A 26,501-nucleotide genomic window follows, 5' to 3' on the forward strand; every position below is an offset into this window, starting at 1 on the left:
TGATGTGTTGTCTGAGGGAAACATGGTGTAAATGTAGTTATTAAAGTTATTAAATGTTTTTGATGGCCTTAAGTGTATTCTATCTAATGTAAGACTGAGAATGACTGTGATCACGAGAAAGCCACTCCTGGCTTTACTGATCATACAGTGATGTTAAAGCCTTAAGTGTTATTGTGACTTAGCAGAATTTAAAAGAAAATCAAATCTATTTTTGCATCTGGAGACTTCAATTAAATGATGAATATCACTCAGCAATGGAAGCATGTCATGTTAAGTTTAGATGTAATCAATCAATGTTCAATATCTGACTGTTACATTTATACTAGTCCTCCCTTTACTGCCTGCTTTATGATGATTGTATTAAACTAATGAACCTAAAGGAATACAACTTAATATTTTCTTTTCTCTCAAGTATATTTCAATGAGGTCTGATCCATTAACCATTACTATACGCAGCATGATGATGCAGTTATATCAGTTGAATAGAAAGATTTAACTCAAAATAAACTCTGTCAATCTTAATGACATGTTTCATTAGAACACTTTGGATTCAAAGCATCACCAGCTTTTCAGAAAAAGATTTTTTCTTTCAATAATAAACTTGTATGTTGGTGTTAGTAAGGCAGTAAGTTTTTTGCTAATTTAAACCAATGTCCAACATGGAATTATACAACTTTCTCAGTTCAACACATCTTATCTTACTATATATACTGATGATTTCCACCTGATCTACAGGTCGGTAAACAAAGCTCCACTCATCCACTCATTTAAATTTCACACTTGCTTTCTATTGTCTGTGCTGCCTGTGGTGCAGTTCACTATAGCATGAAGCAGTGAGGTTTGTACTATTACAGTCACTACAGGTTTTTCTCTTACATTCAAACATTTAAACACTAATGACATAAAAACGTGTCTTCCTGTCTCTTAAACAGAACTCTGCTGGACAGAAGTTGGTGCACAAGGCCACTGATAATTACACCTCCTGGTCTCTTCATAGGTAAGTGAGCTGTATGTTTTCTTTGTTTGACCATGTGTAGCCTTTTAATGTGGATATTTTTGACAAAAATAACTGTAAAAAGACTTTCCAGGGTCTAATCTGAGACCCAATATAAAAACATTGTTTACTTACAGAGGCGTGTCTTAATGGTTTGTCAATAAAATATATTAAATCGCAATTGCAGCTGGTGTCTTTTTTTTCTTTTTAGATGAATTGTCTTATCAGTGCATTTATCACCGTGAGTTGTGTGAATTACACAAAAAGAGACCGAGTTACACATCAGTTTATTATAGCTGAGTGTGCACTGTTACAAGGCTTGGAACAAGGTAGCTATGATTGGTTATGCATGTTTTCTAAACTCATTCATTTAACAAATCCAGGAGTAAGAGTAGTGACAAAAACTTCTTCACCCAAACATGAATTTGCATACATTTGTTTCTTCACAGTGGTGTCAGAAATATTTCCAAGCAGCCATGAAAAGTATTGCTCAAACACATAGTTCCTTAACAGATTCAAAATAACTAAGAAGTAAAATAAACTCAAACTAAATCTACTTTTAAAGCATGAGATACTTTTTTTTATCAAAGTTTTACGATGGTACAAAATATACAGAGGCCTTGAATCACAATTGCATACTGGTGGTTAACGCAGCTCGTGAGCCAAAAGAGCTTTTGTGCATGACTGGTTATTGAGACAATACAAAGAGCCTTGCTCAATATTGTGAAAGTGAGTTGAGGGGGAATAATTTGGGACTAATTAAGATGGCATTCCTTGAGTAGATGCCTGCCTCAGCCATAAGAGGGCAGTGTAACAAAGCACTTGTCCCTCTCTGGATTCTGGGCCACCCTTGTTGAAAACTTACAACATGACTGAACAATGGATAGTCATAGTGGTTTAAAGTATAACAGTGACCAAACTTACAATTCATTTATGATGAGCTTCAAGTTGTAGGTAGGTTTCTAATGTGTCTTTGGCTGACATTACAGGAGGTTAATAAAGATACAATACAGTACCTTGGAAGGCAAACTGGTGAAAAACAAAGAACCCACGTAAAAACTCAAAATCCTCCACCATATACGTATGTATAGATATATATACATATATCTATATATATCTATATCTATCTATATATATATATATATATATATATATATATATATACATATATAAATACATGTACATATATAAATATTCATAGATTTATGTTGATATATATGTATATATATATATATATATATATATAAAGACTCCCATAGATTAACACAATAAAATCATAAGTTGCATTGCCATTAACCGGCTGCCTGCAGGCACTGTAAAGGCTGGGCAACAGTCAGTTTGGGGCCCCGTACATTTATATGGGCAACATTGGCAAAACAACTTTATAAAACAGTTGGTCAGAGATTTAAAGACAAATAAGGTCGATACAATGACAGTCAGGAGGTTCTGCTGCTCGGTGGAGTTCATCAGGTCCGTTAGACCTGGATCAGCCAACTCTGATCAAAATAATGAGGTGGTATGTTTGCTTAAGTTTCAGTGATAGTGTGCGTGTGGCAGGTTTAATTAAAAAAAAAAAAAAAAAAAAAAGAATAGAAAAGCTCACAAGGTGAGAGTAATGTGTGAGCAAGTTTTTGTCAGCAGTTCTGGCAAGTCATTATTGATATAAATGCATAATATTATTCTTTGATCCACAGAAGGAGCAGGTTTTTTTAGTAGTAGGCATTTAAAAATTTCACAACAGATTTGATATATAAAAAAAAAATAGAAGAAAATTAAGTGTGCTTATTTGTGTAGTAAATTGCAGGTGCAATGACTGTAAACAGGTTGAAATGTGGAAAAGAGCAGAGGTGTCAGTCAAAGTGAGCTGAAAGAAGCTGCAATCAGTCGGTCAGTCAGTCATGTAATGATTCAGCTGGGATGTCCATTTCTTATGTCATAGAAAAAAGCGTTTAAACTGACGGCTGAAGAGTAAAAGCTGAACACAGCTACACTGTGTTTCAACATTAAACTGCAAATGAAGAGATGAGTAGTTGCTGAATGTCAGTTTAAATAATAACAGTTGAAGAGTACAATTAGTTTAAACATTACTTTTAGATGCTAAAAGCAGTTTAAATGGTTGGATGTCAGTTGATACTTAGTTTACTGTTGACAGTGCACGTTTTCAAATGGAAGCATCTCAAATTGCAGGAGTCGTGTGCACTGACAGCAGCTGATATATCAGTGTGTGCACCATGTAAGCACTGACACCAAAAGTAGCTACTGAGTTCAGAGGCGAGAGATGAAATTCAGGTAATATAACACTATGTGTATATTATCTAGAGTCACCAGCTATTGACATTTTTGTGAATGTCAAGTTTCAGAAAAACTGTAAAAACTATGAAAAAAAACTTAAATAATGTAATCAAATACAAAGACTAATAAGGTATGCAAGGGTATTAAGGGGTCAGTAAAAAAAACAAAAACACTTTGTTTAAAGATACCAGTAATGCCCTATGTGGGGGAAAAAAATGTAAAGCAAGAGATATCCAAAAAATCTATCTGAATGGTGTGTCTTAGTGTCCAGAACATTCATTAATAAACGTACAAAAACAAGAACATGTGTGTGCATAGCTGAACACAAGCACACTGTCTGTACTGTAGCTTTGAAATGCTTATATGTGACAAACACTCTCCCCTTTGTCCTATCGTCTTGTGAAATTGGTGAAGAATTGAACTTTACTGTCTGACCCTACACATGATGCCATAGAGACGGACAAAGTTAAAGGCCAAAGCAAATGTGCAACAGAATCACAATGTCGCCCAAAGTGCATCAGTGCCAGCATTGTCACCAAATCACAAACAAAGAATTGATGTCTGTTTTGTTCTGGCTTTTTTTTCTTGACAGAATTGTTTTATGTTTGTGAAAGTTGTAATTGACATGCTGCTAATACTGACATGTGCTGGCTGTGGTCCCTAACCCTAACCCTAACCAAAAGAAAAAAGAGAGGAAAAAGTATTTTTGCAATTTGACAATAAAATTTTGGCTTTTCAAAAGTTCAGCTAAACAAATGATTCACCCATTCCCTGACTACTGTTTGTCCACTGACATCATGCCACTGTGGTCATATTCTGGTTCTCGTCAGACAATGTCTCTTGCAGAGATCAGGAGTCACTTAGGTTCCGACTTCATGTTGCGGCCCATAGTCATGCTCATGCTCATTCAAGATCGAAAGCTTTCCCTGGGTTTTACTCCTACACTACGCCGTTCTGCGGACGGTCAGGGGTGAAGCAGCCGTTGGTCTTACAGCTGCCCTCTGCTCTCTTGCCTTGAACCAGTTTCTTCCCGGGCTTCCAGCGCTGAGCCAGTGGCTCCAAGAACAGAGAGATTGAGGAGAGCAGGTAGCAGAGCCCAGCCAGGTAGAAGGAACAGTCGTAAGTCTGAGTGTAGTCATAGAGGAATCCTGGAAAACACCAACCACACAGGAGTCGCTTTTATTTCATGTGGAGTTAAAGTGAGGAAACCAACCGAGTGTCGCCTCCTCTATAACTATTACATTTGACCTACTACATTTGATAGTAATGTAATTACTCGTGTAAATGTTTTAGTAAGAGGGAGACACTTCACATCAGTATCTAAGCAGCTGTTAAACAAGCTTTCTAGATTAGATACAAGAACAGCTATTACACATCAGGTTGCTTTTGAGCTTCAGTTATTAAATATCAATCAAGATTAATGTGATGTTTGTGAGAGAAACATGGTGTAGCTTTAGTTATTAAAGTTATTACCTCCCACAGTCCAAAAACATGCAATGTGGGGATTAGGTAAATTGAACACTATAAATTGACCGTAGGAGTGAGTGTGAGAGTGAATGGTTGTTTGTCTCTAGTTGTGTGTGGCCCTGCGATGGACTGGCGAACTGTCCAGGGTGTACCCCGCCTATCGCCCGATGTAGCTGAGATTGGCACAGCACCCCCCGCGACCCTCTGGTGGAGGATAAAGCGGTTAGATGATGACTGACTGACTGACTAAGTGTGATCACAGGAAAGCCACTTAAGTCACTGTCTATACTGAGCATACAAAAAACTTAGTTAAAGCCCTAAGTGTTATTGAAAATGACATCTGGTACGAAATGTATTTTTGCATCAGGAGACTTCAGGCCACAGATGAAAACCTCCACTCAATAAAATGAAGAATATCAATGTGAAAAAAACCCAAAACGTTTTAAATGTAATCAGTCAACCAACGTTCAATCAATTTGACTGTTAACTTCTCCAGTTGTCCCTTTACTGCCTGTGGAGCTACAGCTGCTTTATGTCATACTGCTGTAGTTGATGTTATTAAACTAATGAAAAACCAAAATCCACTGAAATCCACAAAAAAGTAATCTAAAGCTAACAGAATATACAGTTAGGTACAATAAAACAGTTAATTTTATATACATTTTTACAAATGAACTCTTTGATCTCCCCATTTCAAAACATACTTTAAAAATCACTTAACACATAACGAGGACTCATTTGTTTGTTTGAATAAACTACACTGAAGGTGACCGTATACTATAACTTCATTCTATAACTTCCTGTCTTCCTATGGTTCTGGATGACATTTTATTTCGAAACAGGTGAATTGGCGAGAGACAAATAAATAGCAGCTATGTCCACACTACAGCTGCAGTTAAATCAGTTACCAGACTTGCCTGAAGGCAGGAACTGGACAATGGGGATGTTATAACAACCTGTAGATCATGCTTTGCCTTACATCAGTTTCTTACTTGAACCACAGGAATGGTAAACAGAGCCACATGCTATTTCCGTACCACCTTCGGGAGGGGGGCCATAAGTCAAATTATGACCCTACATCCTACATCCAGGGACTATGACATTAGGTTCAAAGAAAAAAAAACCTTATACATACACTTAAACTGGGGCCACATGTTAACAGCTGGAAAAACTAGTTTTCCTAGGGGCAATTAAAAAAAAGTCTGCAATTTTCAGCACTCCTTATATTATAGAAAACAAGTGGTTTAATTTGACCAAATGATTGACATTGGTAGTATTTTTTGAGCTGACCTAGAAAAAGGCATGGTTTATTAGAGGAAGTATGCAGCAAAAAAAAAAACACACACCATAACAAACTGCTGCCAGATTAGAAACAGCTCTCCACACCTAACAAAGACAATCTGTCATCACTTAAAAAAATGACTTAAACCCCACCATGAACACACAACAGGCTTGTAGGCAGGATGAAATCTGATCCATAATCCCCTCCAAAATCTCCAGACTGCAAATGTAGGTTGTTTTTCTCCTGTCAGTTTCAGTTTTCACAACACAGTTTCTGCATGCACACAAAAAGGCAAACACATACTTGGAGGCACTGCAAGGAATCTGGGGCCCCATGAAAGAATGTGCCATAAACCCTTCCAAAAATATAGAAATAAAAGGGGCTTTTCAGTCCTTCCACTGATCCCGTTATTTACCCACTTAAAACATGTGTACATACATCACCGTGTGTCACAAACCTGTCCTGTCAGTGAGGTCATGCTGACGACAGTCTTCAGTGCACATGTGTTGTTCATGTTTGTTATCGTGTGCATGTGCAGACGGGATCCACTCACCTGCTAACGGAGGCCCCGTGAGGCAACCCAGGCCAACAAAGAACATGGAGAAGCCCATGGAGTTGTTGAGTTTCTCCGCGCCCACGAGATCGACCTGGCGAGCAGAACAACACATCTTTTGTCACACCGAGACTTCTTCTGTTTGCACTGTGGCTTTAAAACATTTGCCAACGCGTGTCATGCTTTAAAAAGAAATAGCAACACATAAATAAAAACAGTTACCCATTTACTAACAAGTACTAACACTTTAATAAAATCTGAAAAAAAAAAAAATTAGGTTGAGCATGTTTTTCCAGCTTCTCCGGTTTCCTCCCACAGTCCAAAGACATGCAGATTTGGGGATTAGGCAAATTGGACACTCCAAATTGGACTGTAGGTGTGAGTGCGAGAGTAGACAGTCTCTATGTGGCCCTGTGATGGACTGGTGAAATATCGCCTTATGTCAGCTGAGAGTGGCACAGCAAACCCCTTCGATTCTCATGTGGAGGATAAAGCGGTAGAAGATGGATGGATGGATGTTGAGCATGATTTGTATTAGTCCGTGTCCTTGGTCAGAACACTCGCACTTTCGTTATATTTAAGCACACAAATGATAGTGGAGGTTTCTATTCCAGTCTATAAAAGAGATCTAAATCCACAGTAATACTATTTTACGAATACAAAAACATACACTAAGTTACTTATTTTTTGTCCCCTTCATCTATTTGGGTCAGCAAGTTTCAGGCCTGAGGTTGGAAGCCCGGTCATCGGGGTCACCCTTTTCTTAACATTAGACTGGGAGATTGCCCTTTTCCTGCACAAGTCTGTCAACACATAAGTGAACGAACGTCTGAGGTAACAGCTGAAAATACATCACAAAACCCCTGACTTGCTAGTTTGAACTGGATGAGGTTGGTGGCATGTTGCTTCAGCGTGCCCATATCTTTGTCACTAGTTCAATTCTTTTATTCGGGAGATATAAGGAGAACGCGTGATGTTCAAAAGACTTATTGTTTCTCTCATACACTGCAGTAGCACCAAAAACACCCTGCCTCAGCTTGTAGCTGCTGCATAAGAAGCCCACTGCTCTAAAAAGTGTCACCGTTCACCCAGAGACTTCCTGATCAGCTGTGTACAGTGTACACCGCAATGAAGTTTTAAGCCTGAGTTGTGTATTGTGACATATTAACATACAATATCTTATACATGAACAAAAAACTTTATCAAGCAAAAAAAAACCTTTTATTCTAATTTCTGTCATATCTGTTTTTGGGTTAAGCCTGGTTTTATAGTTAGGGTTCAAACAGGGTTAAGGTTAGGGTTAGGCATTTAGTTGTGATAGTTAATAAGTTATGGAATGCACTATGTCTATGAGTGACCTATGAGTTTCCTCAGGTCCAGTAGTGCTTATGGGATGAGGCAGAACCTCATTTCAGAGTAAGTAGTTAAATTTAGATCCGATTAGATTAGAGTACATTAGAATGGAATAGATTAGATTAGATTAGATTACATTACATTACATTAAACTAGACTAGACTAGATTAGATTAGATTAGACTATTGATCCCACCCTGGGAAAATTCACATGTTGCAGCAGCCAAAGGACAGAGATCAAACAAGAATAAATTAAAACACAACTGTATAAATTAAAACACAATTGTAGTGCAAAGTAGAGAATAAGATATACAAAAAGTCTTAGGCCTAGACTTGAATTGCAGTTCAGTTAGGGTTAGTGATACTGCATTGTTCCGTCTGTCTAAATGAATGTAAATCACTGCCTGCACAAACCAGTGTGTGTGTGTGTGTGTGTGTAGTCATGTATTTGTGGCTTTGTGAAGACCAAAATCTCATCATATCATCTATCATATAAACTATACAGAAGGCAAAGTGAGGCCATTTTAGCTGGTCCGAACGTCTTTAAATGATTTTTCGGGGGTTGGTTTTAGGGTTGGGATACAATTGAGTAAAGGTTAGGGTTATGCATTTAGTTGTGATGGTTAAGGTTAGGGTAAGGGGCTAGGAATGCATTATACCTATGTGGGTCCTCACTATGAATGAAGCACAAACGTGTCTGTGTGTGTGTGTAATGGGTTTTGAGACATGTTTATGTTTGTTTGCATATTTTCTCACAACAAATTGGATCCAAACACAGATCAAAGATCCAGTTCATGAGTGAATGTGAGTTCCTCACACATACACAAATGCAGTAACTACTAAGAACTCATGGTTGAAGATGTGAAGAACTGGTGTGAACGCAATATAAGATGCCTTCTATAGTCAGAGTTTTTGTCAGTTTGTCCCAGGGGCATGTCTTGGCCTTTAAAGGGAAGTCACACCATGTACAGCACATGATCTCATGTTTGCAGGTGAGATGTGACCTCAAGATACTGGATACTCGCTGACTTAAAATCTTGTTCCACCCATAACGGTTGTTAAGAAATATCTCCAATGGATACTTTTACCTTCAGTATGTGAAACGATGAACCCACTTCAAAGTATTTATCATTCACAAGATTATAGAGGTTATATTATGGTCTTGTATAGTATGGTAAATGAACTACTGACTGATAATATAGTGAGAGTGACACTGATGGGTACCGTGTAAAAAGAGAGAGTACACCGTGGTACTATTGGTCACATCTCTGAATCTGTGGTTCCTTGGCTGACCCCACTAACCTTTATTGCCTTTTATTTCAAGTGATTTAGATTTACCTTTACCTGCCATGCAACACGGTAAGGAGACCAGAACCAAAGCCTTGGATACATTTATGGATAAAGCCCAGTTGAAACCATTATAGATTGAATTTAGCAGCAACAGTTAGGCAGCAATTTATTTTGTGGGGTCTGTAATTTCCACCCAAAAAAATGATAAATAAAAAATAAAATAAACATGTATTTAGATGTACTTCTGTTTCTGAAAATACAAAAAGGAACAAATAAACAATAAACAATAAACAAGAGATTTAAAAAACGCAATTTCCTATTCACCTAGCAACTAAACAGCTGTAAATAAACATTTCATTATCTATGAAATGCTCATGATTTTTGAACGTGTTTAACCCACCACATCATTTACCCACACAACTGATAAAATGGGAGGGTTTATCAGGAGTTGATGATTTTTAAAGCGTAAGCACTGTACTATGCACATGAAATGGTATCCTTACTAGAACAGGCAGCAGCAGAGCCATGTAGCCACCACAGAAGACGGCAAAGAAGACAGCATAAACCATCAACAGGATGTAGGAATCTGCCAGAGGGGAGAGCAGGTTGACCAGGCCACAGAGTATCAGGTATGCTTTGTGGTAGTGGTATTTATGAAACAGGTTCCTGTCTGTCACCCAGCCTGAGGCTAACTGGGCGATGGTCTCTGTGATACCTGTAACACAAGCAAACAAAGGAATTAAACTAGCTTCTAAAAATAGAGAGGAAAAAGGTGACACTCCTGAGTAGAAGGATTTGATATGTGTTTTCAGCAGAGAGGCAGAGTGGAGAACATACAGGACAACAAAATATCCAGGTAATAAAACAAAAAAAAACAGTCCAACAGACTATTAATGACAACAACCATCATCCTAATTCACAAGCTCACCCAAAAGGTAAATGTGTTATGTGTTACAAAACACATAAAAGTGTTATGTGTTTTGTGGATTAACCTTCAGGTTTTGTAATCCACAAAACCTGAAGGCATGGAATTTGGTTTAGCTCAGATAAACTGGTTAAGATGACTGCAGGCACCATACTCTGTGTGTGTATGTGTGTGTGTGTGTGTGTGTAGACAGAGTAAAGAAAGAATGTGAGGGAAGAATACACTGCAATAGTTGCACAGATCGTAGCACGTGTGATGTTGCTCCCTTTTTCGTCAAATGTTTAGTTACATCCACAAACGATGGCAACTCCTGGCTTAACTGCTCATTATTCAGTGTTTGCTCTATTCAGGTATGATGACAGGGCAAGATGCGTGCTGCTCACTGCTGAGGTCAACTGGAACGCGATAGGCAGTGCAGAAACTGCAGTGGTGTATTGACCGTCACAGGAATAGCTACAGGCAGGCTGCGCTTAGCCATTGATCAATGAAACAAACTGGTTCTGTGCGGATCAGAGTTACCCATCCTTTGCTCAGGCTCTGCACCACAACTGCAATGGCTGCAGCCATTTACACTCAGACTAAACCCAAAACAGAGGACAATTGGGCCAAATATTACTTTTCCTACAGTAAAATGACTGAGTTACAAGAGGTGACGATCATCTAACACTGGGTTAGTTATAAATGACGATGAACTAAATCTTTATTCTTTATGGGTTTGAATGAAATGCCTCGTCAGTGAACACCTCTACCTCTCTTACATAACTGAATCTAGAGAGTTTCTCGCTGTTTGAAGAATTACATGAAGCAGCTGTGCTATGTTTATGAGCCCTCCTCTAGCGACCCAAGACAGTGTCCTGTGGAGTGTCCCTGCTTGCATACAGATAAGTTGTGCGTTTGTTTGTGTGTTTTCGCCTCAGCAGGTTGATCCAGGCCTGCAGCTGTTCGTGTTCAACCTCAACACACTGCAGCTTCAACGTGGCACCAAGAACATTATTGGCTTTGTCCATTTGTTTCTATATATTCTGTATAGCATGTCATCCTACTGTCTGGGTCCTGTGTTACATGTGTTGCAAAGTCGTGTAAAGTGCAAGCCAAGTGTCTCTGTTAGTTTCAGTGATTCTGTTTTTGCACATCATTTTGGATAGCAGTACCAATATAATAATGTGCTTGTATATGTGTGAGTGCACAATGTGAGCTTGTTACACACAAGTGAAAGAGAAACTAACCATGTGTGAACTTGGCTTTCAAAGCTAATGGTAACTGACACGTTGCTTAGTTTATCATGCTGAAAACAACCAAGACTAATAAACAGACTAAGTACAATTGAATCATGTGCCTGACAGTGAATTGGACACACCCCAAATGCACTTGCACTATGTGCATTAGACCATGCACTTAGAATACAGACACCCCCCCCATTATTTCCTGTTTTACTATGAAATATTTACATCTTGTCTCAGTTCAGACACTTCAGCTCCTGCTCTCCTAGGTTTCCACCCCTGTAATTACCCGGTCCACCCTAATGTGTTCCATCTGCATGTCCTTGCCAAGACTACAGTCTCTGTGTTTCCACCTTTCTGTGCCAGTTAATCTTAACACTATTATATTTGTTTTCTCACACAGATGAGAGAATATAATCAGCCTTTGGTTTTTTTTTTGGAGTTTTATGCCTGTTTTCTGGCTGACTGTGTACTCATAGCAGGCCATCTTGTCACTAAATTAAAGGACAATAAAAGCAATTTTGTTTTCCCTCTGAGGTTGTTGCTGGCTTGTGTTGTGTTGTCTTTTGTACATTTTGCTGCATCAGTGCTCTTCTGCAAAGTATCAGTCACTTCAGAACTGGACATGAGCAAAGTTGAGGGCCCTCCTTGTCAACATGCCAGCAACTTTTACAAGTAAACTGTTGCTTAGCGACTTCAGTCAGCTCCAGTGTTTGGTGGCTGAGAGCTGACAAACACACAGACCCGGATGATAGTGGCCTCCCTTGCTCAGCCCAGTCAATGGGCCTCTATGACAAACGCTGCATCGGGGAAAGAGAGACAGTGGGACTCTGGGACGGAGGCTTTGTGGTGTGTGTGGCCCCGTCTCCCTGGCTCCGTCTCTATTTCTCTCTCATTATAGCACAGGACCAGACAACGTGACAGAACAAGCAATTTAACTTGTTGCTCACTGGCACCTTAGAAGCCTTGAAGCATATTCCTCATTTAATTTTACTGTATCCTGCGTAATTTTATACATTCATGTTACTTGACTCCAGTCATATTTTCAGCTCAGTCCATAACTGTTCCTATCCCAGCTGTGTTTCTTGTGAAGGACATAGTGTTTTCTTCACTTTTCCCAACAACTTTGTTTTTTTCTTTTTTTAGTAAAATGTAAAACATGATACAGAGTGTGTCTGAATTACTATTATGTATGAAAAAGAATACAGGCGTCAATATCGTGTTTCAGGACTACTTTTCTTGAGTCACAACTGAAAATGTAGTCAAGGTGGAAATTACAAATATTACCAATTCTTCATCTTCTAGAAAGCTGATGATATAGTTTGATTTCAACCTTTAGCACAATAATGACATTTAAACCATTTAAATCGACAAAGGAATACTTTCACTGATGAAAGTTGTATAATGGCTCAGGCAGAGCCCAGATCTGGATCCAATAAAAAAACTGGGGCTTTATGATTTCCCAAACATGGGACTTTTTTGCAGGTGTGTGCTAAGATGAACCGAACGGATTTCCTCCATAAAATACTGCTATTTTAAACAGGGTCATGTCGAATATTTGGATCATAATATTCGTTACCTTTGTACACTGGAGCGCTGTGACGAAAGAATTTCCCGCAAGGGATTAATAAAGTATATTCTATTCTATTCTATTCTATTCTATCTATATATTTCACCATGCAAGAATTCTAAAAGAATATCACCTAAACAATCGCAAGGACAATATAAAACCACATCTGTCCTTAAAAGCCAAACCGAGCAAAACATTTAATATGTAGCAAATGTAAGTCTGTCCTCAATCCTTGTGCTGCTATCACAAAAGCAACTTTCACGTCCCCCGCGACTACAGCATCCTCACACCAGATGTGTTTCATACCATGTGACAGTCACTATCACTATCTAAAAGACACCAGATATGAAGGGGAAAATGATCTCTATCTGCAGAGTACTGAGTACACGGGGAAAGCTTACAAAACAGAAGCCTGTAACTCATAAACACGCGACCCCATCTAGGGTGTTTTAAATTATTCACAAAGCCTGACCAAGCACTCTTAATGAATTACACACAGATGGGGTCTGTGGTCAAAATGTTAATGCTGTTTTCTGTTCATATGGAGTGGCCTCATCAATGTCATACTGCTAAACTCACCCACGCTGGCCAGTAGACCAAAGTTCAGCTTTTATGTAAGCACATTCATTACATAAGACTGCAGAGACTCAGCAGCTCACAAATAATTAATGCCCAGAAGTTGAGTGGGGACATTTTTCACATCACCCCTAAAACCTGGACCTGCTTCCTCACAGTCACTGTGAAATCTAAGTTGGATCTGAAGTACAAGTACAGCAGTCTAGTCTGTTTTTTTAAAAAAAAGATTGTATTACATGAGTGGTGTATCAACCACAGGAGAGGTAAGACAAGGGGAATTAAGAATGAACAGCAGCTTTTAACCGTAAAAACAAATGGCAATGACTAAGTATGGTCAGGTGTTGGATATAGATTCGCCAAATGGGACAGAGAGCTTGAAACAGACATAACATACCAGAGAGTGGGGTCTTTTGAAATGCTTATCAAAATAGTTCAGTAAGCATTATTAAAGCTATGTGTTAATAAAGTGGGGGAGTTTATATGTATTTTGATTACATGTGCAAATTCATTTGATGCATGTATCCAATATGTCTGTGAATATTGCTTAGTATATGTTTATTATAAAGACACTGTGTGATACACTTTAAGTATAGTAATACACTTAAAAGACTTGACTTTGTTTGCTGCTGCTTTTGTCTATGGGCCTCAGCCTCAGTATTCTCATACACATTACCCAGTGAGGATAAAGTGCTTACCTGTGGATTGCACATTTAGCGGAGATAGCATTGTAAGCCTGGACTGCCGCAATAACCGCAGACTCGCCACTGTTTCTCACCCGCAGGCTGGAGGGTCCTGAGCAGCAGGTGTTGTGCTCATCCTACTGCCCGCGGCCAAGAAACAGAGGTGAGTAGGCAGTTTTGCTGCACTTTGGGGCAACAATACTTGGCTGAATGAGCTAGTTTGCCTGTGGAGAAGGAAGAGATGGGACCTGCCAGACACGGAGGATCTCCCGGCTCTCCCTTCGCCTCACTTCTGGATGTAGATAAGCATGCCGAGAATGCTGAGACTGTAGCCGTAAATACTGCGCTTCCAGTGATAGGTGCAGCTAGAGTTCACATCAGTGATGAACCGCTCCAGAGTTCACTTGCAAGGGGTCTCAGACTACATTTACACCAAATCCAAAGACGACGTACTAGGAGAGAAAACGAACCATGGTTCGATTTAACCACACTAAATGAGGCTACTGCAAACGCACCCAAAGTATACGAAGACATACAAAAGAAGGCAAACTCCTCGTGAGAAATAGCCATTATTAAAATGGCACGTGAGATCGCATGTGTGGAACAAATGCGGAACATGGTAAGTATGACCCAGCCCTAACAATAAACACACTACATCAATATCTACTAGTCTATATAACTGAACAATTTGTGTGGGTGAATACGACAAAGGTGTGGTACTTTAAACCAACGTGTCTCACCTGCCACAGAGATGATAAAAGATGCATCCATGGCATCGATGCCCAAGGTTCTGGCTCGGGCAGAAAGGTGGAAATAGGGGATGAAGTACGCCAGCTGGCTGAAAACTACTGACCAAGTGTAGATGCAAAAGAACGGGTCCTTAAGTAGGGAGAAATCAAGTACTTTGGCTTTTTTGACTTTCACCTCACTGGGTACGCTGGCATGTGAGGGAAATCCATTATTGGTGGAACCATTCTTGTATCCATTGAGCTCAGCTGAGCTGTCAGGAGATGTGGGTTTACACTGACCCATGTCATGGTGAGGTTCATGGCCATTCACACCACTGAGGACCAGTCTGGTCAGTTCAGGCTTCAATGACTGGAGTCCCTGAGTACATTCATTCCCCAGGTTCTCAGTGTCCCTGTGAGGAGGAGGAGGGGACGGGAATAAGTCTGACTGGGAAATGCCATTGGATAAGTGAGAGGAGCCATTCAAGCTGGTCTTGGTGTATTCCTTCTCTGAGGTGCTCTTGATAGACATAGTGGGGCTCTTTTGGATGGGAGACGAGGTAGAGTTTGACACAGGAGGCTTCACATTGATGGGTCGCAGAAGCATCCCAGAGGCCACCAGGTTCAGCATGAGACCACCAAGAATCAGCAACGCCCCTGTGGGACAGAAAGAAAGCTCAAAATGTCACAGAAAAGACAAAGTCAAAACACAAGTTACGGTCTGCTTATTAAAAGAATCCTACTGCCTACCTTGCCAAGAATATTGGTCCAGAAGCAGCTGAGTAAACGGGGCGAGGGCAAAGGTCAAACCCATTCCAGACCGTCCAATTGCATACGCTGTTGCTAACCTCTTTCGAAAGTACAGAGCAGTGACCACGGAGAAGGACTGGTATAATAGTGCGAAACCCATTCCTACAAGAAAAGGATTATTATGCACATGCTGCACAGTTCCCATCCCCCAGCTTTGACCCAGAAATAATACAAGAAGAAGACAAAGGTATGCTTAAAGAATGTAATGTCTTTAAGTTAATGGACGTAGAAAGACATTGTTGTCTGTGGAGTAACAGGTCAACCAGGAAACGCCTAATGAGGAACAACCTCGAGAGGAGGCATATTGCAAAACAGTGTATGGCGTACTGACTGATAGAGGAGGCAAAAAATAAACATAATTAATAATAATAATAATAATAATAATAATTAGTGGCAGCAGTTTGTCTCTACTCACCAACTATCACTCCCATGCTGAAGTACAGGAACTCCACGCAAGTTGCGAAAATACTTAAGAGGAAGCCTCCACTAACCAGTACTGCTCCAATGATGGAGGTCACCCTGGGTCCAAGCTTGGCACATGCCACAGAGGCCATGGGTGCTACAAAGGATGCAGTGGACGAAGCACAAAGACACAGCATATGAAAAAAAATGTTCGTCACTCACTGCAGTTCAATCCCTGAGTGTGAACATAAAGACAGACACAGAGCTAAATAGATGATGCAGAAATAGTTCATATGTTATGATTCAAACCTCCAGACAGCCGCATACTGGACATGATGGAACCGATCCAACTGATGCTCTCCGCAGAGCCTTCAAACTCATCTTGGAATGCCACAAAAAAAATCCCAAATGTCTTCAGTGTTCCCATCACCAGGACATTTACCTGTACACACACACACACACACACAGACTCATTGTTAGCAGAGGATGTCTATGAGGTCGACACATTATTATCATGTGTAATAATTGCAATGTTTCTGGTTCAAAGGCTTAAATCCTTTGAGTGAGTGCAGATGGTGTGAACCTTGCGTCGTATGCTTTAGACATGACGTCAAGATGATTCACGACAAGATGTCTTTACATCATGCAAACAACTGAGGTGGACATACCAAGAAGCAATGCAGCACCACCATCCAGCCCCAGCCTCCATCTGGAGGATCCTCATATTGGATCTCCTTCTCCTTCTCCTTCTTTGTGTTCATGACATCCTTCCTGAAGAGGTTCATGGCTGTGTCACTCAGTTGCACTAAGAAAGTCTCACTAAGAAAAAAGAAAGAAAACGTCAATAATGATAATAGATAGGCTAGATAATCAGGTCAGTCACATTCATTTAATTGTACAGGCTATAAATATAGATTGGATTGCATGGATATAAATAATAATTTAGCAGCCTTTTAGATTAATGTCTTACACTGTAACAATTATATATTTCATATCTAGGAGCTATTCACAGTGGCAATGAAAAAAAAACTATGTGGCATCAAAATAAACCTCAAAATGTAATATTAGGTTTGTCTTACTCTTATTGCTTTTCCTTCAGGCAGCCACCAAGAAACCTCAACTAAATCATTTATAAATGGTGTCTGCTATTTATTTATTTATTTATTTATTTTGGGCATGAAGTAATGACTGTCCTCTCATCCCACATTGTCCCATCAAAAGCTACTGCTTATTATGAAGCAATGCACAAAAAACAGGCTGAGAAAAAGACCACTCGGTGGCAGGAAGAGATATAAACAACTTAGATTTCAGATTCTTTCCCAGACTCTGCAGCAGCTATAGCATATGGAAGAGAATGAATCCCAGACATTCAGGAGGATCAGGTAGAGAAACAGAGAGAGAGAGAAAAGCCCTCACAGTAAACCATGTTTTTTATTTACAGAGTGATGTCACAGTAGAAATCAACATACCAGGTTATATGATAATCACATTAATTATAATTATTGTATACAGTACTAAGTAAAAGCTTTAGAGCACTGCTAAGAGAGACAGGGCTGCTGCTATTTCTATTAGCTATTTCTATTATTAAGTCAATACTTCAATTTTAAATTTACACTACATATATATAGTCATTGCTAAAACAACAAATCTAAGACTTGTGCACAGTATGGTTGGTTTTTGCATGGACCCACACTGTATGTTTAACTTGCTGAAGTTAAGACTTTAACTCCAGTTGAAAAGGTGATTCAAGAGCTGTTTATTGACTGTATTATGAAATATCTGTACTGTGGTTTTCATCCACAGCAGGCAGTGTGCTGTTTCATTACCTGCTCCTCATCACTCTTCACCAGAGATCTACTTCCTTCCACATATTAAATAAACAAAAGTTTTATTGGCGCTTATGAGAGTTTAATCCTCTAACACTTTATAGTCAACCCTTCAAATTCTCTTTTCTTCTCAATTTCCACCCTGGAACTACATTGAATGATGAAATTAAATTCCATTGACTTGTAAAGACTTGTTAACTTGTTAACCACACTGGCAATCAGTCCTAACCTTTTCTCAGAAGCTGCAAAGCAATTGCTACCTTGAACAAATCAAAAGGCATAGTAAACAAGTGTTTATAATAACCAGCCATATGTGGCTTTCATCAGTAACTCAGTGTGACTTAGACATGCATAAGAAGCCGAGACCAAATTAGGCAGAGAGCGGATTAAAAGGGGAATGAATTGGGCCAGTGTACTGTGAGGAAAATATTTACCCCATGTGCTGTTCACAAGTTGTCCTTAGAGTGTGCTTTAAGTGTTTGAAAATGTGCTGGGGATCTGAGGGTCGGAGCGATGGGGGATTGTAGATTAGCTCTTTTTTAGTCAAGAATTAACACCACACTACCAGCAGGACACACTGCATATAATAATGTTCTCCACACTCGTTCGTTGTCTGACCTACATACAATTTTGCAGGGATGGAACTTTTAAAAACACCATTCCTGCAGCAAGAAAGAGTCACAACGACCAATGCGATCTTTTGATCTCCACCTTCTTGGTACACAGAGCGGACTAGTAAAGTGGCTGAGCTAGTAAAAACTTTATGTATCCTTTTGTTTGCCCACTGGCCCAATGATGCGACACCCCGCTGGGATTTGAACATTCTGCTAAGACGCACTCCTGGAAGCATGCCATTGCCACACAGTCACAGCCCAGTGCAGCTACTGCAACTGTTCACCTTTTCAAACAATGTGCTCTATCTTTGAGTTTAATAATGAGAAAACTCACACACACACAACAGAATGGGGGCATAAACTCAACATTTATAGAGTAGAATACGCGTATGAAACAAAGTAAACTATATTTAGTGATGTTAAGTCACAGGCTACAGTTTCATAATGTTTAAAGAGAGATGAAATAGTTGAAGACAACAGATGCAGGTGAGGCAGCAACACATTTTCTCCTGTTGCTGTAGCAGCACACAAGTCAGGACAGGAGAAGTGTGAGCGTCGCCATCTGTGACGACAAGTATTTCCAAGGCACTACTTTACATAGGATTACAGCAATGGGAATCTTCATCCATATGACTCTGGTACACGTGTGTGATACACAGAGGGTGAGAAAGACTCGATGAAGGAATCCATCGACTGCAACAGCTGATAACACTATCTTTGTATATTGGTCTGTAGCTTTGTCAAATAAATGTTGCTGTGACTTGTGACTGTGAGCCAGTGTGGACTAATGAGTAGTGATGACTGTGAAGACCCTATGGGATGGAAAAGTAAATCTAACATTATTGGTTGTTGTGTGATTCATTTTAGTATTTTAATAAACTACATACAGTAAGTTTATGATCTAATCACATTTTTTTCTTTTGTGAGGACAGTGGAGAGGAGGAGAGAACAGGACGAGAGCAGAGAGGAGATGAGAAAAACAGCAAACAGACCAAATGAGGCACTAAATAGGGCGACTGAGGAGGTTAAGAAGAGGAGAGTATCAGATAACACGGGTTACAAGGTAACACAGTTTGTCATTGATGACATTTGTCATAGTTTAAAAAGAAAGAGCTCAAGATCCACTCTCCTGGCTCTACTGCACATTAAGGCAATTATTAATCATTTTGCCGGCAGCGTCAGGCCAATTCAAACCTGCTCCTCAAATGTCAAACTGGTATCTCTGAATCAAACCAACAATAGCAGCAGATCCAGAACACCTCACTATATTAAAAAAAATAAATAAATACTGTCTAGGGAACTGAAGGAACAATCCAGGACACTGCCCCAGTAAAAAGAAGCCCCTGCCATAACTGCCATAACTGAGGGAATGTAAGGAATGCAGGTTCACACCCTTTGTCTAGGTTTCCATACCTTCCCTTCCTCAATCAAGACCAGCAGAACTTACCACAATTTGATCACCATATACAGGATATTTAAATGTTAATGCAGACCTTTTTGGTTTAACTTTCCATTATGCACAATATATTGGTCCCCTATAAAAGCTTATGTTTTTCTCTTGGCCAAAAGGGAGGAGTTTTCATGGAAAAATTGTGATTCTATTTGCGGCACAAAGAAACTGTGTTATTCCGTATCCAAAACAGTTAAAAGACTAACGTTCACATGGTATCTATTGTGTTTCTCATGCAGGGGTTCTTATTATGACACAACATAACACCAGCTCTAAGGGAGATGTTTTGCCTTTTAATCGGTCAGGGAGTGAAAGCAGCATCTGATCATTGTTTGAATTTTCAGTAATGGAGCCATGCTTTGGGTTATATTACAATCACAGATTATACGTTTTAGGTTAATACTAAACAGCTTTGGGAAACCTCGCTCATCTTCTCAGGCAGATTTAAGCCAAGCTTGAAAAAGACTCATGGAAAGGATCAAACTGGCGCTTAAAACTTCAGTATGGGAAGAGGGGGAAAACCCTGCAGTCACACCCTCAGCATGCAATCAAATAGCTGACTTAACTGATGTAGGTCATGTATTCGCATCATTTGGTCAATCTAATAAAAGCTACAGCTGTCAGATAATATTGATTGGTGACTGTGAGGTTCGCGAGCGTCATAGTTGAGGAAGTAATAATAACCATACACAGCATTTATATTTGTGTCATACTGTCATCGTAATTAGGGATGGGATGTTTTACTTTTTTTTTTTCACGCACTGCGATGCACTCACAATAAGTTGATTGTGGTGAATTTATATTATTAGTACAGTAAATATGAATATGGATAATCCTTAATCAGGTAAGTGACTTGGAAATTACGACTACCTCGCCAACATACTACAGTCCTGGTGATTTATTCAAACAAATCAAATAGAGGCAAACATGCACAAACATACACCAACGTGACTGCACCATTATTTCCATATTCTCATATGATTATACAGACAGGTTGTTGGTGATATTAAATGATCAGGGGCAAAAATACAGTTGCATTATAAATATCAGTCAATGTTAATATGGGAGTTCAGCAATTAGAAATCTGCGTGGGAAAGTTCCAATCCTTTTGCATCGATTACATTTGACTACATTTTAATAACAAGGAAACATTGTGTGGGGAAACACAGACATGGAAATTCACACCACAGAGACAGTGACAGTGAAGTCAGACAGCCAAAGGCTCCCATTAGCTTCAACTGCTTTTCACCGCACTTTTCTACAAAGCAGCGACTGTGGCTGCTGTCACTCGTGTTGAACACTGGGAACTAAGTAATCTCCTTTTTTTGTTCTAATGTGGACAGTAGGGAGAATTACAACGAGAGTCCCCTGAAGCATCGTCAGCTCAAAGCCTGCTTTTCTTCAGAGACCATGTCAGACAAATCTCAAAGTTCACTGGGTCTTGTTTTCTGTCTGGGGTTGTCGTTATCTGTTAACCCAGTCTACACACACATACACAGCTTTGGGGATCGTTGTCACTGTTTTACAGCACTTTGTTGGAAGATCTATTTCACTCAACTCACAGTGAACTATGCTTCATACTGTAACGTTTAGTGTTTGCTTACAGGTGATTCAGATGTGATGTAGTCAGTCATTGTCCTCCCAGCTCGACTCGGCTTCTACCGTTTGTCAGCCAGTACGTGTTCAGTTGCAGCGCAGCCTGCTATTGCAACCTTTTCTGGATTATTTCTTACAAACAACTTTATGTCATTTATGGCAATCTAGACTGTATTTACATATTTGTACTCCTTTTACTGTGAAAAATGTAAAGGTAATCGTGTGCTACAGGATAAAGTGGTTATCAGCAGAATTTCTCAGAAAATGGCTGATTCAAATGTTTGTTGGGTGTTACCTGTTGGTTTGGTCGTTTGCCTGCTGGCTGCAGAGGCTATGAATAGGGTCAGAAGTCCTAATCTCTGAGTGTCATCCTCACGAAATATGGCTGCATCAAGATTAACTTTGTACCTGCAAGAAAGAAAAGAAAAAAGAGTATAATGGTGACTGAGGCTTAAGATAAAGATCTCTGAAACCTGAAAGCAAAGATATGTTACTTTCTACCCTGCCTTTTGTATATTAAAATGACACAATTCTTTGTGTGGAGCATTCTTGTGAATGGCAAAACCTGCTTCAACTGGTCACTAAACGCCTCCCATCACAATTCAGAGACTGGATCCAACAAATAATGCATAAAGAGGAGCTGAGAGTGATCTCTTCCACACATGACAGCAAATGTTGGTCCCATTCAACTTGAAACTCAATCGAGACCGAGTCTACAGCAAGAGAGGATGCTAAATGGTAAAGAGCCACACTAATAAACTAGAAACCAAACCTGTAATAATCGTCAGAGATGCGGGTAAGTCATACATGGGAATCACAGGCAAGTCTCAAGTCTTTACCCTCGAGACACCAGCAAAAATTCTTGCAAGAATTAAGCAAGTCAAGTCGCGTCCCCGCTTTAAATCAAGCAAGTTACAAGTCAAGTCATATGAAGATTGAAGATGAAGATGATTTCCCACATATTCCACATTTAAATGTGCTAAATAAAATAAATCATTTTGAACTAAGTTTTGTTTGTCATAGAAACACTGAATGACTCATACAATGTAAGGATTGCTTCACGGTCCCATACAACTGAATTATTATATTAACTTTTTACACAAATAAGATATAAATAAATCAAACTAAAATGTTAACAGTTACTTTGAACCTTTCTCTGTGGGATTTGAAGTGTCGAATGAAATCTCACGTAGAGGTGTTTGTGTCGCCCGGTTTCCAGGTTTATACACCAGGCCGCTAAAGCAGACACAAACCAGAATTAACAGAATTAACTCCTCAATATTTGAGAACATTTGCGTAAATATTCTGTAAAACAAAAAGCAACTTTACTCAAGTCTAAGTCGAGTCGAGTCTTTAACCAGCGTTAGTCAAGTAAGGCCTCAAATATGTGACTTATGACTCTCCCCCCACCTCTGATGTTTGAAGTTGTTCATTAGTACATATCAGGACATTAGGACATATCATCACCTTTGCATATGATAAACATTTGAACAAATATTGATTATTGTCATATTAAAGCAGGTACAGAGACTCATCATTTATTCAAAGACATAGCACAACATACACATTCTTTTAGTTCTGTCAGTGTTCTCTGCCATGTTCTGAGGACATATCTGGCTTACTGTTGTTGAGGACAAGAGCTATTCACATATTTTTTTTAGTCAGGAAATGCAGACATCAGAGAATCCAGGCCCTGCACTGGGATGCAGAAATAGTGCTTCAGTCAGCAGTCTGACACATGTGCAGCACAAACAACAGAGTGTTGCACTCTAGTTCTTCCTCTCATAACAGAGACAATGACAAACACTTACAGCACTTAATCGGTTGGGCAAATACTTCCTTTTTTTTTTTTAAATCATCAGCATTGATCAATTATTATTTATTAATCGTATTAATCGTTATTACAAAACATGCATTTTTGTTCTCATTAACTTTTGTTCTCAGAAATGTTGCAAAGTCATTAAAACTAAATTTTTCCGATCTAAAATTTATAGATTCTGTTTTTTTTGTTATTTTTACCTATTTTGCATATTTAATGTTTAGTTAATGACAGTTAACTGAAGTTATGCAAATGTGTTGTACTATTAATTATATAGTTTATGAGATGGCGGGGAAAAGCTGCTGATTTATAAAAATTGCACTACATGGATAGAGCAAATATTATGCAATTACCTACAATTTTAGTTATTTATACAATTTTATACATTTAGTATTAATGCAGCTCTTTTCTTTGTTTGAATCTGGGTCTCGGCAGAATGGAAGGTTTTACCCAAATAAGTCGATTTGAGTTGTAATACTGTAGCTGCTCTGCATATTTCTGTCAAGGCTCAAGGTGACCTGCCACACACAAAACTTCTTTAGCAAATTTACGCCACTTTATCAAGTTAAGTTACAGTTGCGTTAGTTATAAAATGACTCATCCACAAATTACTATTAATCAATGTCTCCTAGTAAAAAAAAAAGATGGAGTAAAAGCAATCAATTCAAGACTATACCCATGCAAAAAGCAGGAATACACCCCCATCTTTGCTTGAGGAAACCTCCCCTCCCTGTTCCACAGGTTTGGACTGTCAACATGATGTCCTCGTGTAACACAGCCTGTTTTAGTTTATTGCACAGCATAACCTTTGTTAACAAACACATTTCTAGACAGTCTAATGAGGACTGTTTTCTACTTGTTGCAACAAAGCCATGCCTGCCAGTGCTGGGATGGGACCTGTTCTGACACTGGCAGAAAGAAAAATGCACAAATGAACAGTTCACATAATACTTCCATCAGTTTTAAGCCAGAAGACTGTTGACACAAAGGCTGACAAAGTCAACAAGGGTTTAAAGTAATGACATGAAAACAAAGCTCCATGGCCCCATGGTCGATTGATTGGGGTCCAACTCTATTTCCTATTGCAAAGACTTACACATTTTCACTTGAAACAGCAAAAAAAATAAATAATGTTGCACTGTTGTTGGGAAAGGGGATAGTAGAATCAAAAACTGTCTACAGACATCACTGTAACTGTTGATGCACACAGTACTCAGTACTAGAGAGAATGTGTAAGTCAAAGACAACATTCAAAGCAAAAAAGATACTTCATTCATTTCAAAATGAACATATCCCATTGTATTTCGCTTATTCTAGACTTATACATAATGACTCTGTTATTAAAGGAGATAATGGGGTCAAAGTTATTCTGGATATTTAAACGGTATGTGACAGATTTTGTTATCATCGTTTGTGTGTGTGTCTGACAAGTTCAGTCAAATTCACAAAAGAAACCTCATTCACACGCCTTTGTTGTGAGCAGAGCCAAACACCAGTCATGAGGAATTGTGAGATTATGGGCTCGTAAACTCAGAGCTAAAAGCTTTTGGCTTAGTCTAGGAGGGCATGCACACAACCCGCATTACTATGCGGAGAAAACGGGGACGGAGGTCTTGATAACATCTGGCTCACAGCCAGTTATCTTCACACCACAGGCCTGTTGCACTGCACTAAAGCAAAGTATTTGGAAAGTTTTGAACCAAAGGGTAATTTGACACAGAATACTAGTTTGGGGGCCAATTGGTTTGTTTGTTTGTTTTTTTCAGTCGGAGACAGGTTTGTTGGAGCAGAGAAGAAAACAATGAAATTACAATCAAATAGCCAAACAACTCATAATTAGTGAACAGCCACACAAAGTATTACATTTGGAACATAAATTGAGCACCTACCTGGAATCCCTCTGTGTTTTTGACGCGCCTCACTTCAATTAGTTGGATTTGATGCGTAATTTGGGGTTTTCTCGCTCCGGAGTTGTGCGTTCCAGAAAAGCGTGCACGTCATCACTGATGCACTTTTTGGCAGAGAGAAAATGGTGCAGGACCTGTTCCTCCGAGGATGACCGTGCCATAACTTTGCCTCGACAGACGTGCCTCTCTGAGTTGCATCTCTCATCCCAGGCTCAGCCTCGCTGATTGCGCTGAGGAGCCGCAGCGAACGAGGCTTTCGCTGTAGGGAACCACGTGACTTAGGCGTAGCATTGAACCTCATCCGAGGGCTCGGAGGAGGAGGAGGAGGAGGGGAGAGGACGGTAAGGAGCTCTGCGGTCAAAACATCAGTGTCACCCTAGACTTTACACAGTCGAGTCCTGAGAGGAGACGCAGCGCCACCAAAATACAGCCCACAGAAAACAAGCTGCTCCACTCAAAGCACAGTCACTCAACTAAATAATGGTTGTATGTGTGTGTTTAGACGTATACGGCGGAGGACAGAGCTCTTTTTCCCCCGAATTAAAAAATCAAGGATATGGTTGATGTAAATTACTCTAATATGATGTAATATTGATGTAATATTCCACTGGTAAATGGGTTTAAATATTTAAGAATTATCTTCATAAGACAAAAAACCTTTTCTTAAGTGATACGTGTATTAGAATATGTGTTAACTGTACAACAAAAAATGTGTATTGTTGTTCATGTTTATATGGGATTGAATATAATATAAAATATAGAAGGTGAAGAAACTAATAAGCGCATTATGAAATACATCAGTTGTGTTAAAATATTTTTGTTTAAAACAAAAAATAACAATAATAATAATAATAATAATGATAATAATTGTTGGTCTTTTTATGTTCAAAATGAACGTTCATTCATCTTTGATTGCACTTTAAGTTTGATGGTCAACACAGAACTTATTTTCACAACGATAATGCAGCGCTTGCATCCAATCAGCAAAATTAGCTTGATGCAAGTAGGAATATTTTTGCAGAAGCGTTCTTCACAGTATTTTAACTTTGAATGATTGTAATGGTGTGGTCACCTGGGGGCTTAGGACACAAACAGACTGCCTGTAAAATCTTTGGGAGAAAGCAGAAGCAGCTAGTGAAACAGTAAGC

General features: G+C 39.2%; 2 protein-coding genes across 7 annotated transcripts in view; one reads left to right on the plus strand and one right to left on the minus strand.

The window, feature by feature from the left end:
• The window catches only part of samd11 (sterile alpha motif domain containing 11), a 1,171,052-nt gene that overhangs the window by 597,053 nt on the left and 547,498 nt on the right, over positions 1–26,501 (plus strand). The window lies entirely within an intron of this gene.
• On the minus strand, positions 2,571–26,098 carry slc16a4 (solute carrier family 16 member 4). 3 transcript variants are annotated; one of them, XM_044038087.1, is made up of 11 exons: positions 25,336–26,098; positions 22,778–22,863; positions 21,923–22,035; positions 16,810–16,960; positions 16,451–16,583; positions 16,155–16,298; positions 15,680–15,841; positions 14,942–15,586; positions 9,734–9,945; positions 6,589–6,682; positions 2,571–4,434 (listed from the first exon to the last, which is right to left on the minus strand). In XM_044038087.1, exons 4-11 carry the CDS (start codon positions 16,924–16,926, stop codon positions 4,226–4,228), a joined length of 1,716 nt encoding a protein of 571 aa, XP_043894022.1. In that variant the 5' UTR covers positions 16,927–16,960; positions 21,923–22,035; positions 22,778–22,863; positions 25,336–26,098; the 3' UTR covers positions 2,571–4,225. The 3 variants fall into 3 exon arrangements, with proteins under 3 accessions (XP_043894022.1, XP_043894021.1, XP_043894023.1); XM_044038086.1 differs by lacking the exon at positions 22,778–22,863; XM_044038088.1 differs by lacking the exons at positions 21,923–22,035; positions 22,778–22,863; positions 25,336–26,098 and adding an exon at positions 21,636–21,902.

Source organism: Solea senegalensis, linkage group LG11, assembly GCF_019176455.1.
Source record: "Solea senegalensis isolate Sse05_10M linkage group LG11, IFAPA_SoseM_1, whole genome shotgun sequence".
Classification (NCBI taxonomy): domain Eukaryota; kingdom Metazoa; phylum Chordata; class Actinopteri; order Pleuronectiformes; family Soleidae; genus Solea; species Solea senegalensis.

Bases quoted from the DNA above. Each gene is read 5' to 3' on its own strand.
- slc16a4 (XM_044038086.1), bottom strand. From the start codon at position 16,926: ATGAACCTCTTCAGGAAGGATGTCATGAACACAAAGAAGGAGAAGGAG. The intron at 16,584-16,809 runs GTATGTCCACCT...GTGTGTGTACAG, and splicing joins TGGTGCTGCATTGCTTCTTG to GTAAATGTCCTGGTGATGGG. The intron at 15,842-16,154 runs GTGAGTAGAGAC...CTTTTCTTGTAG, and splicing joins CAGCATGGGAGTGATAGTTG to GAATGGGTTTCGCACTATTA.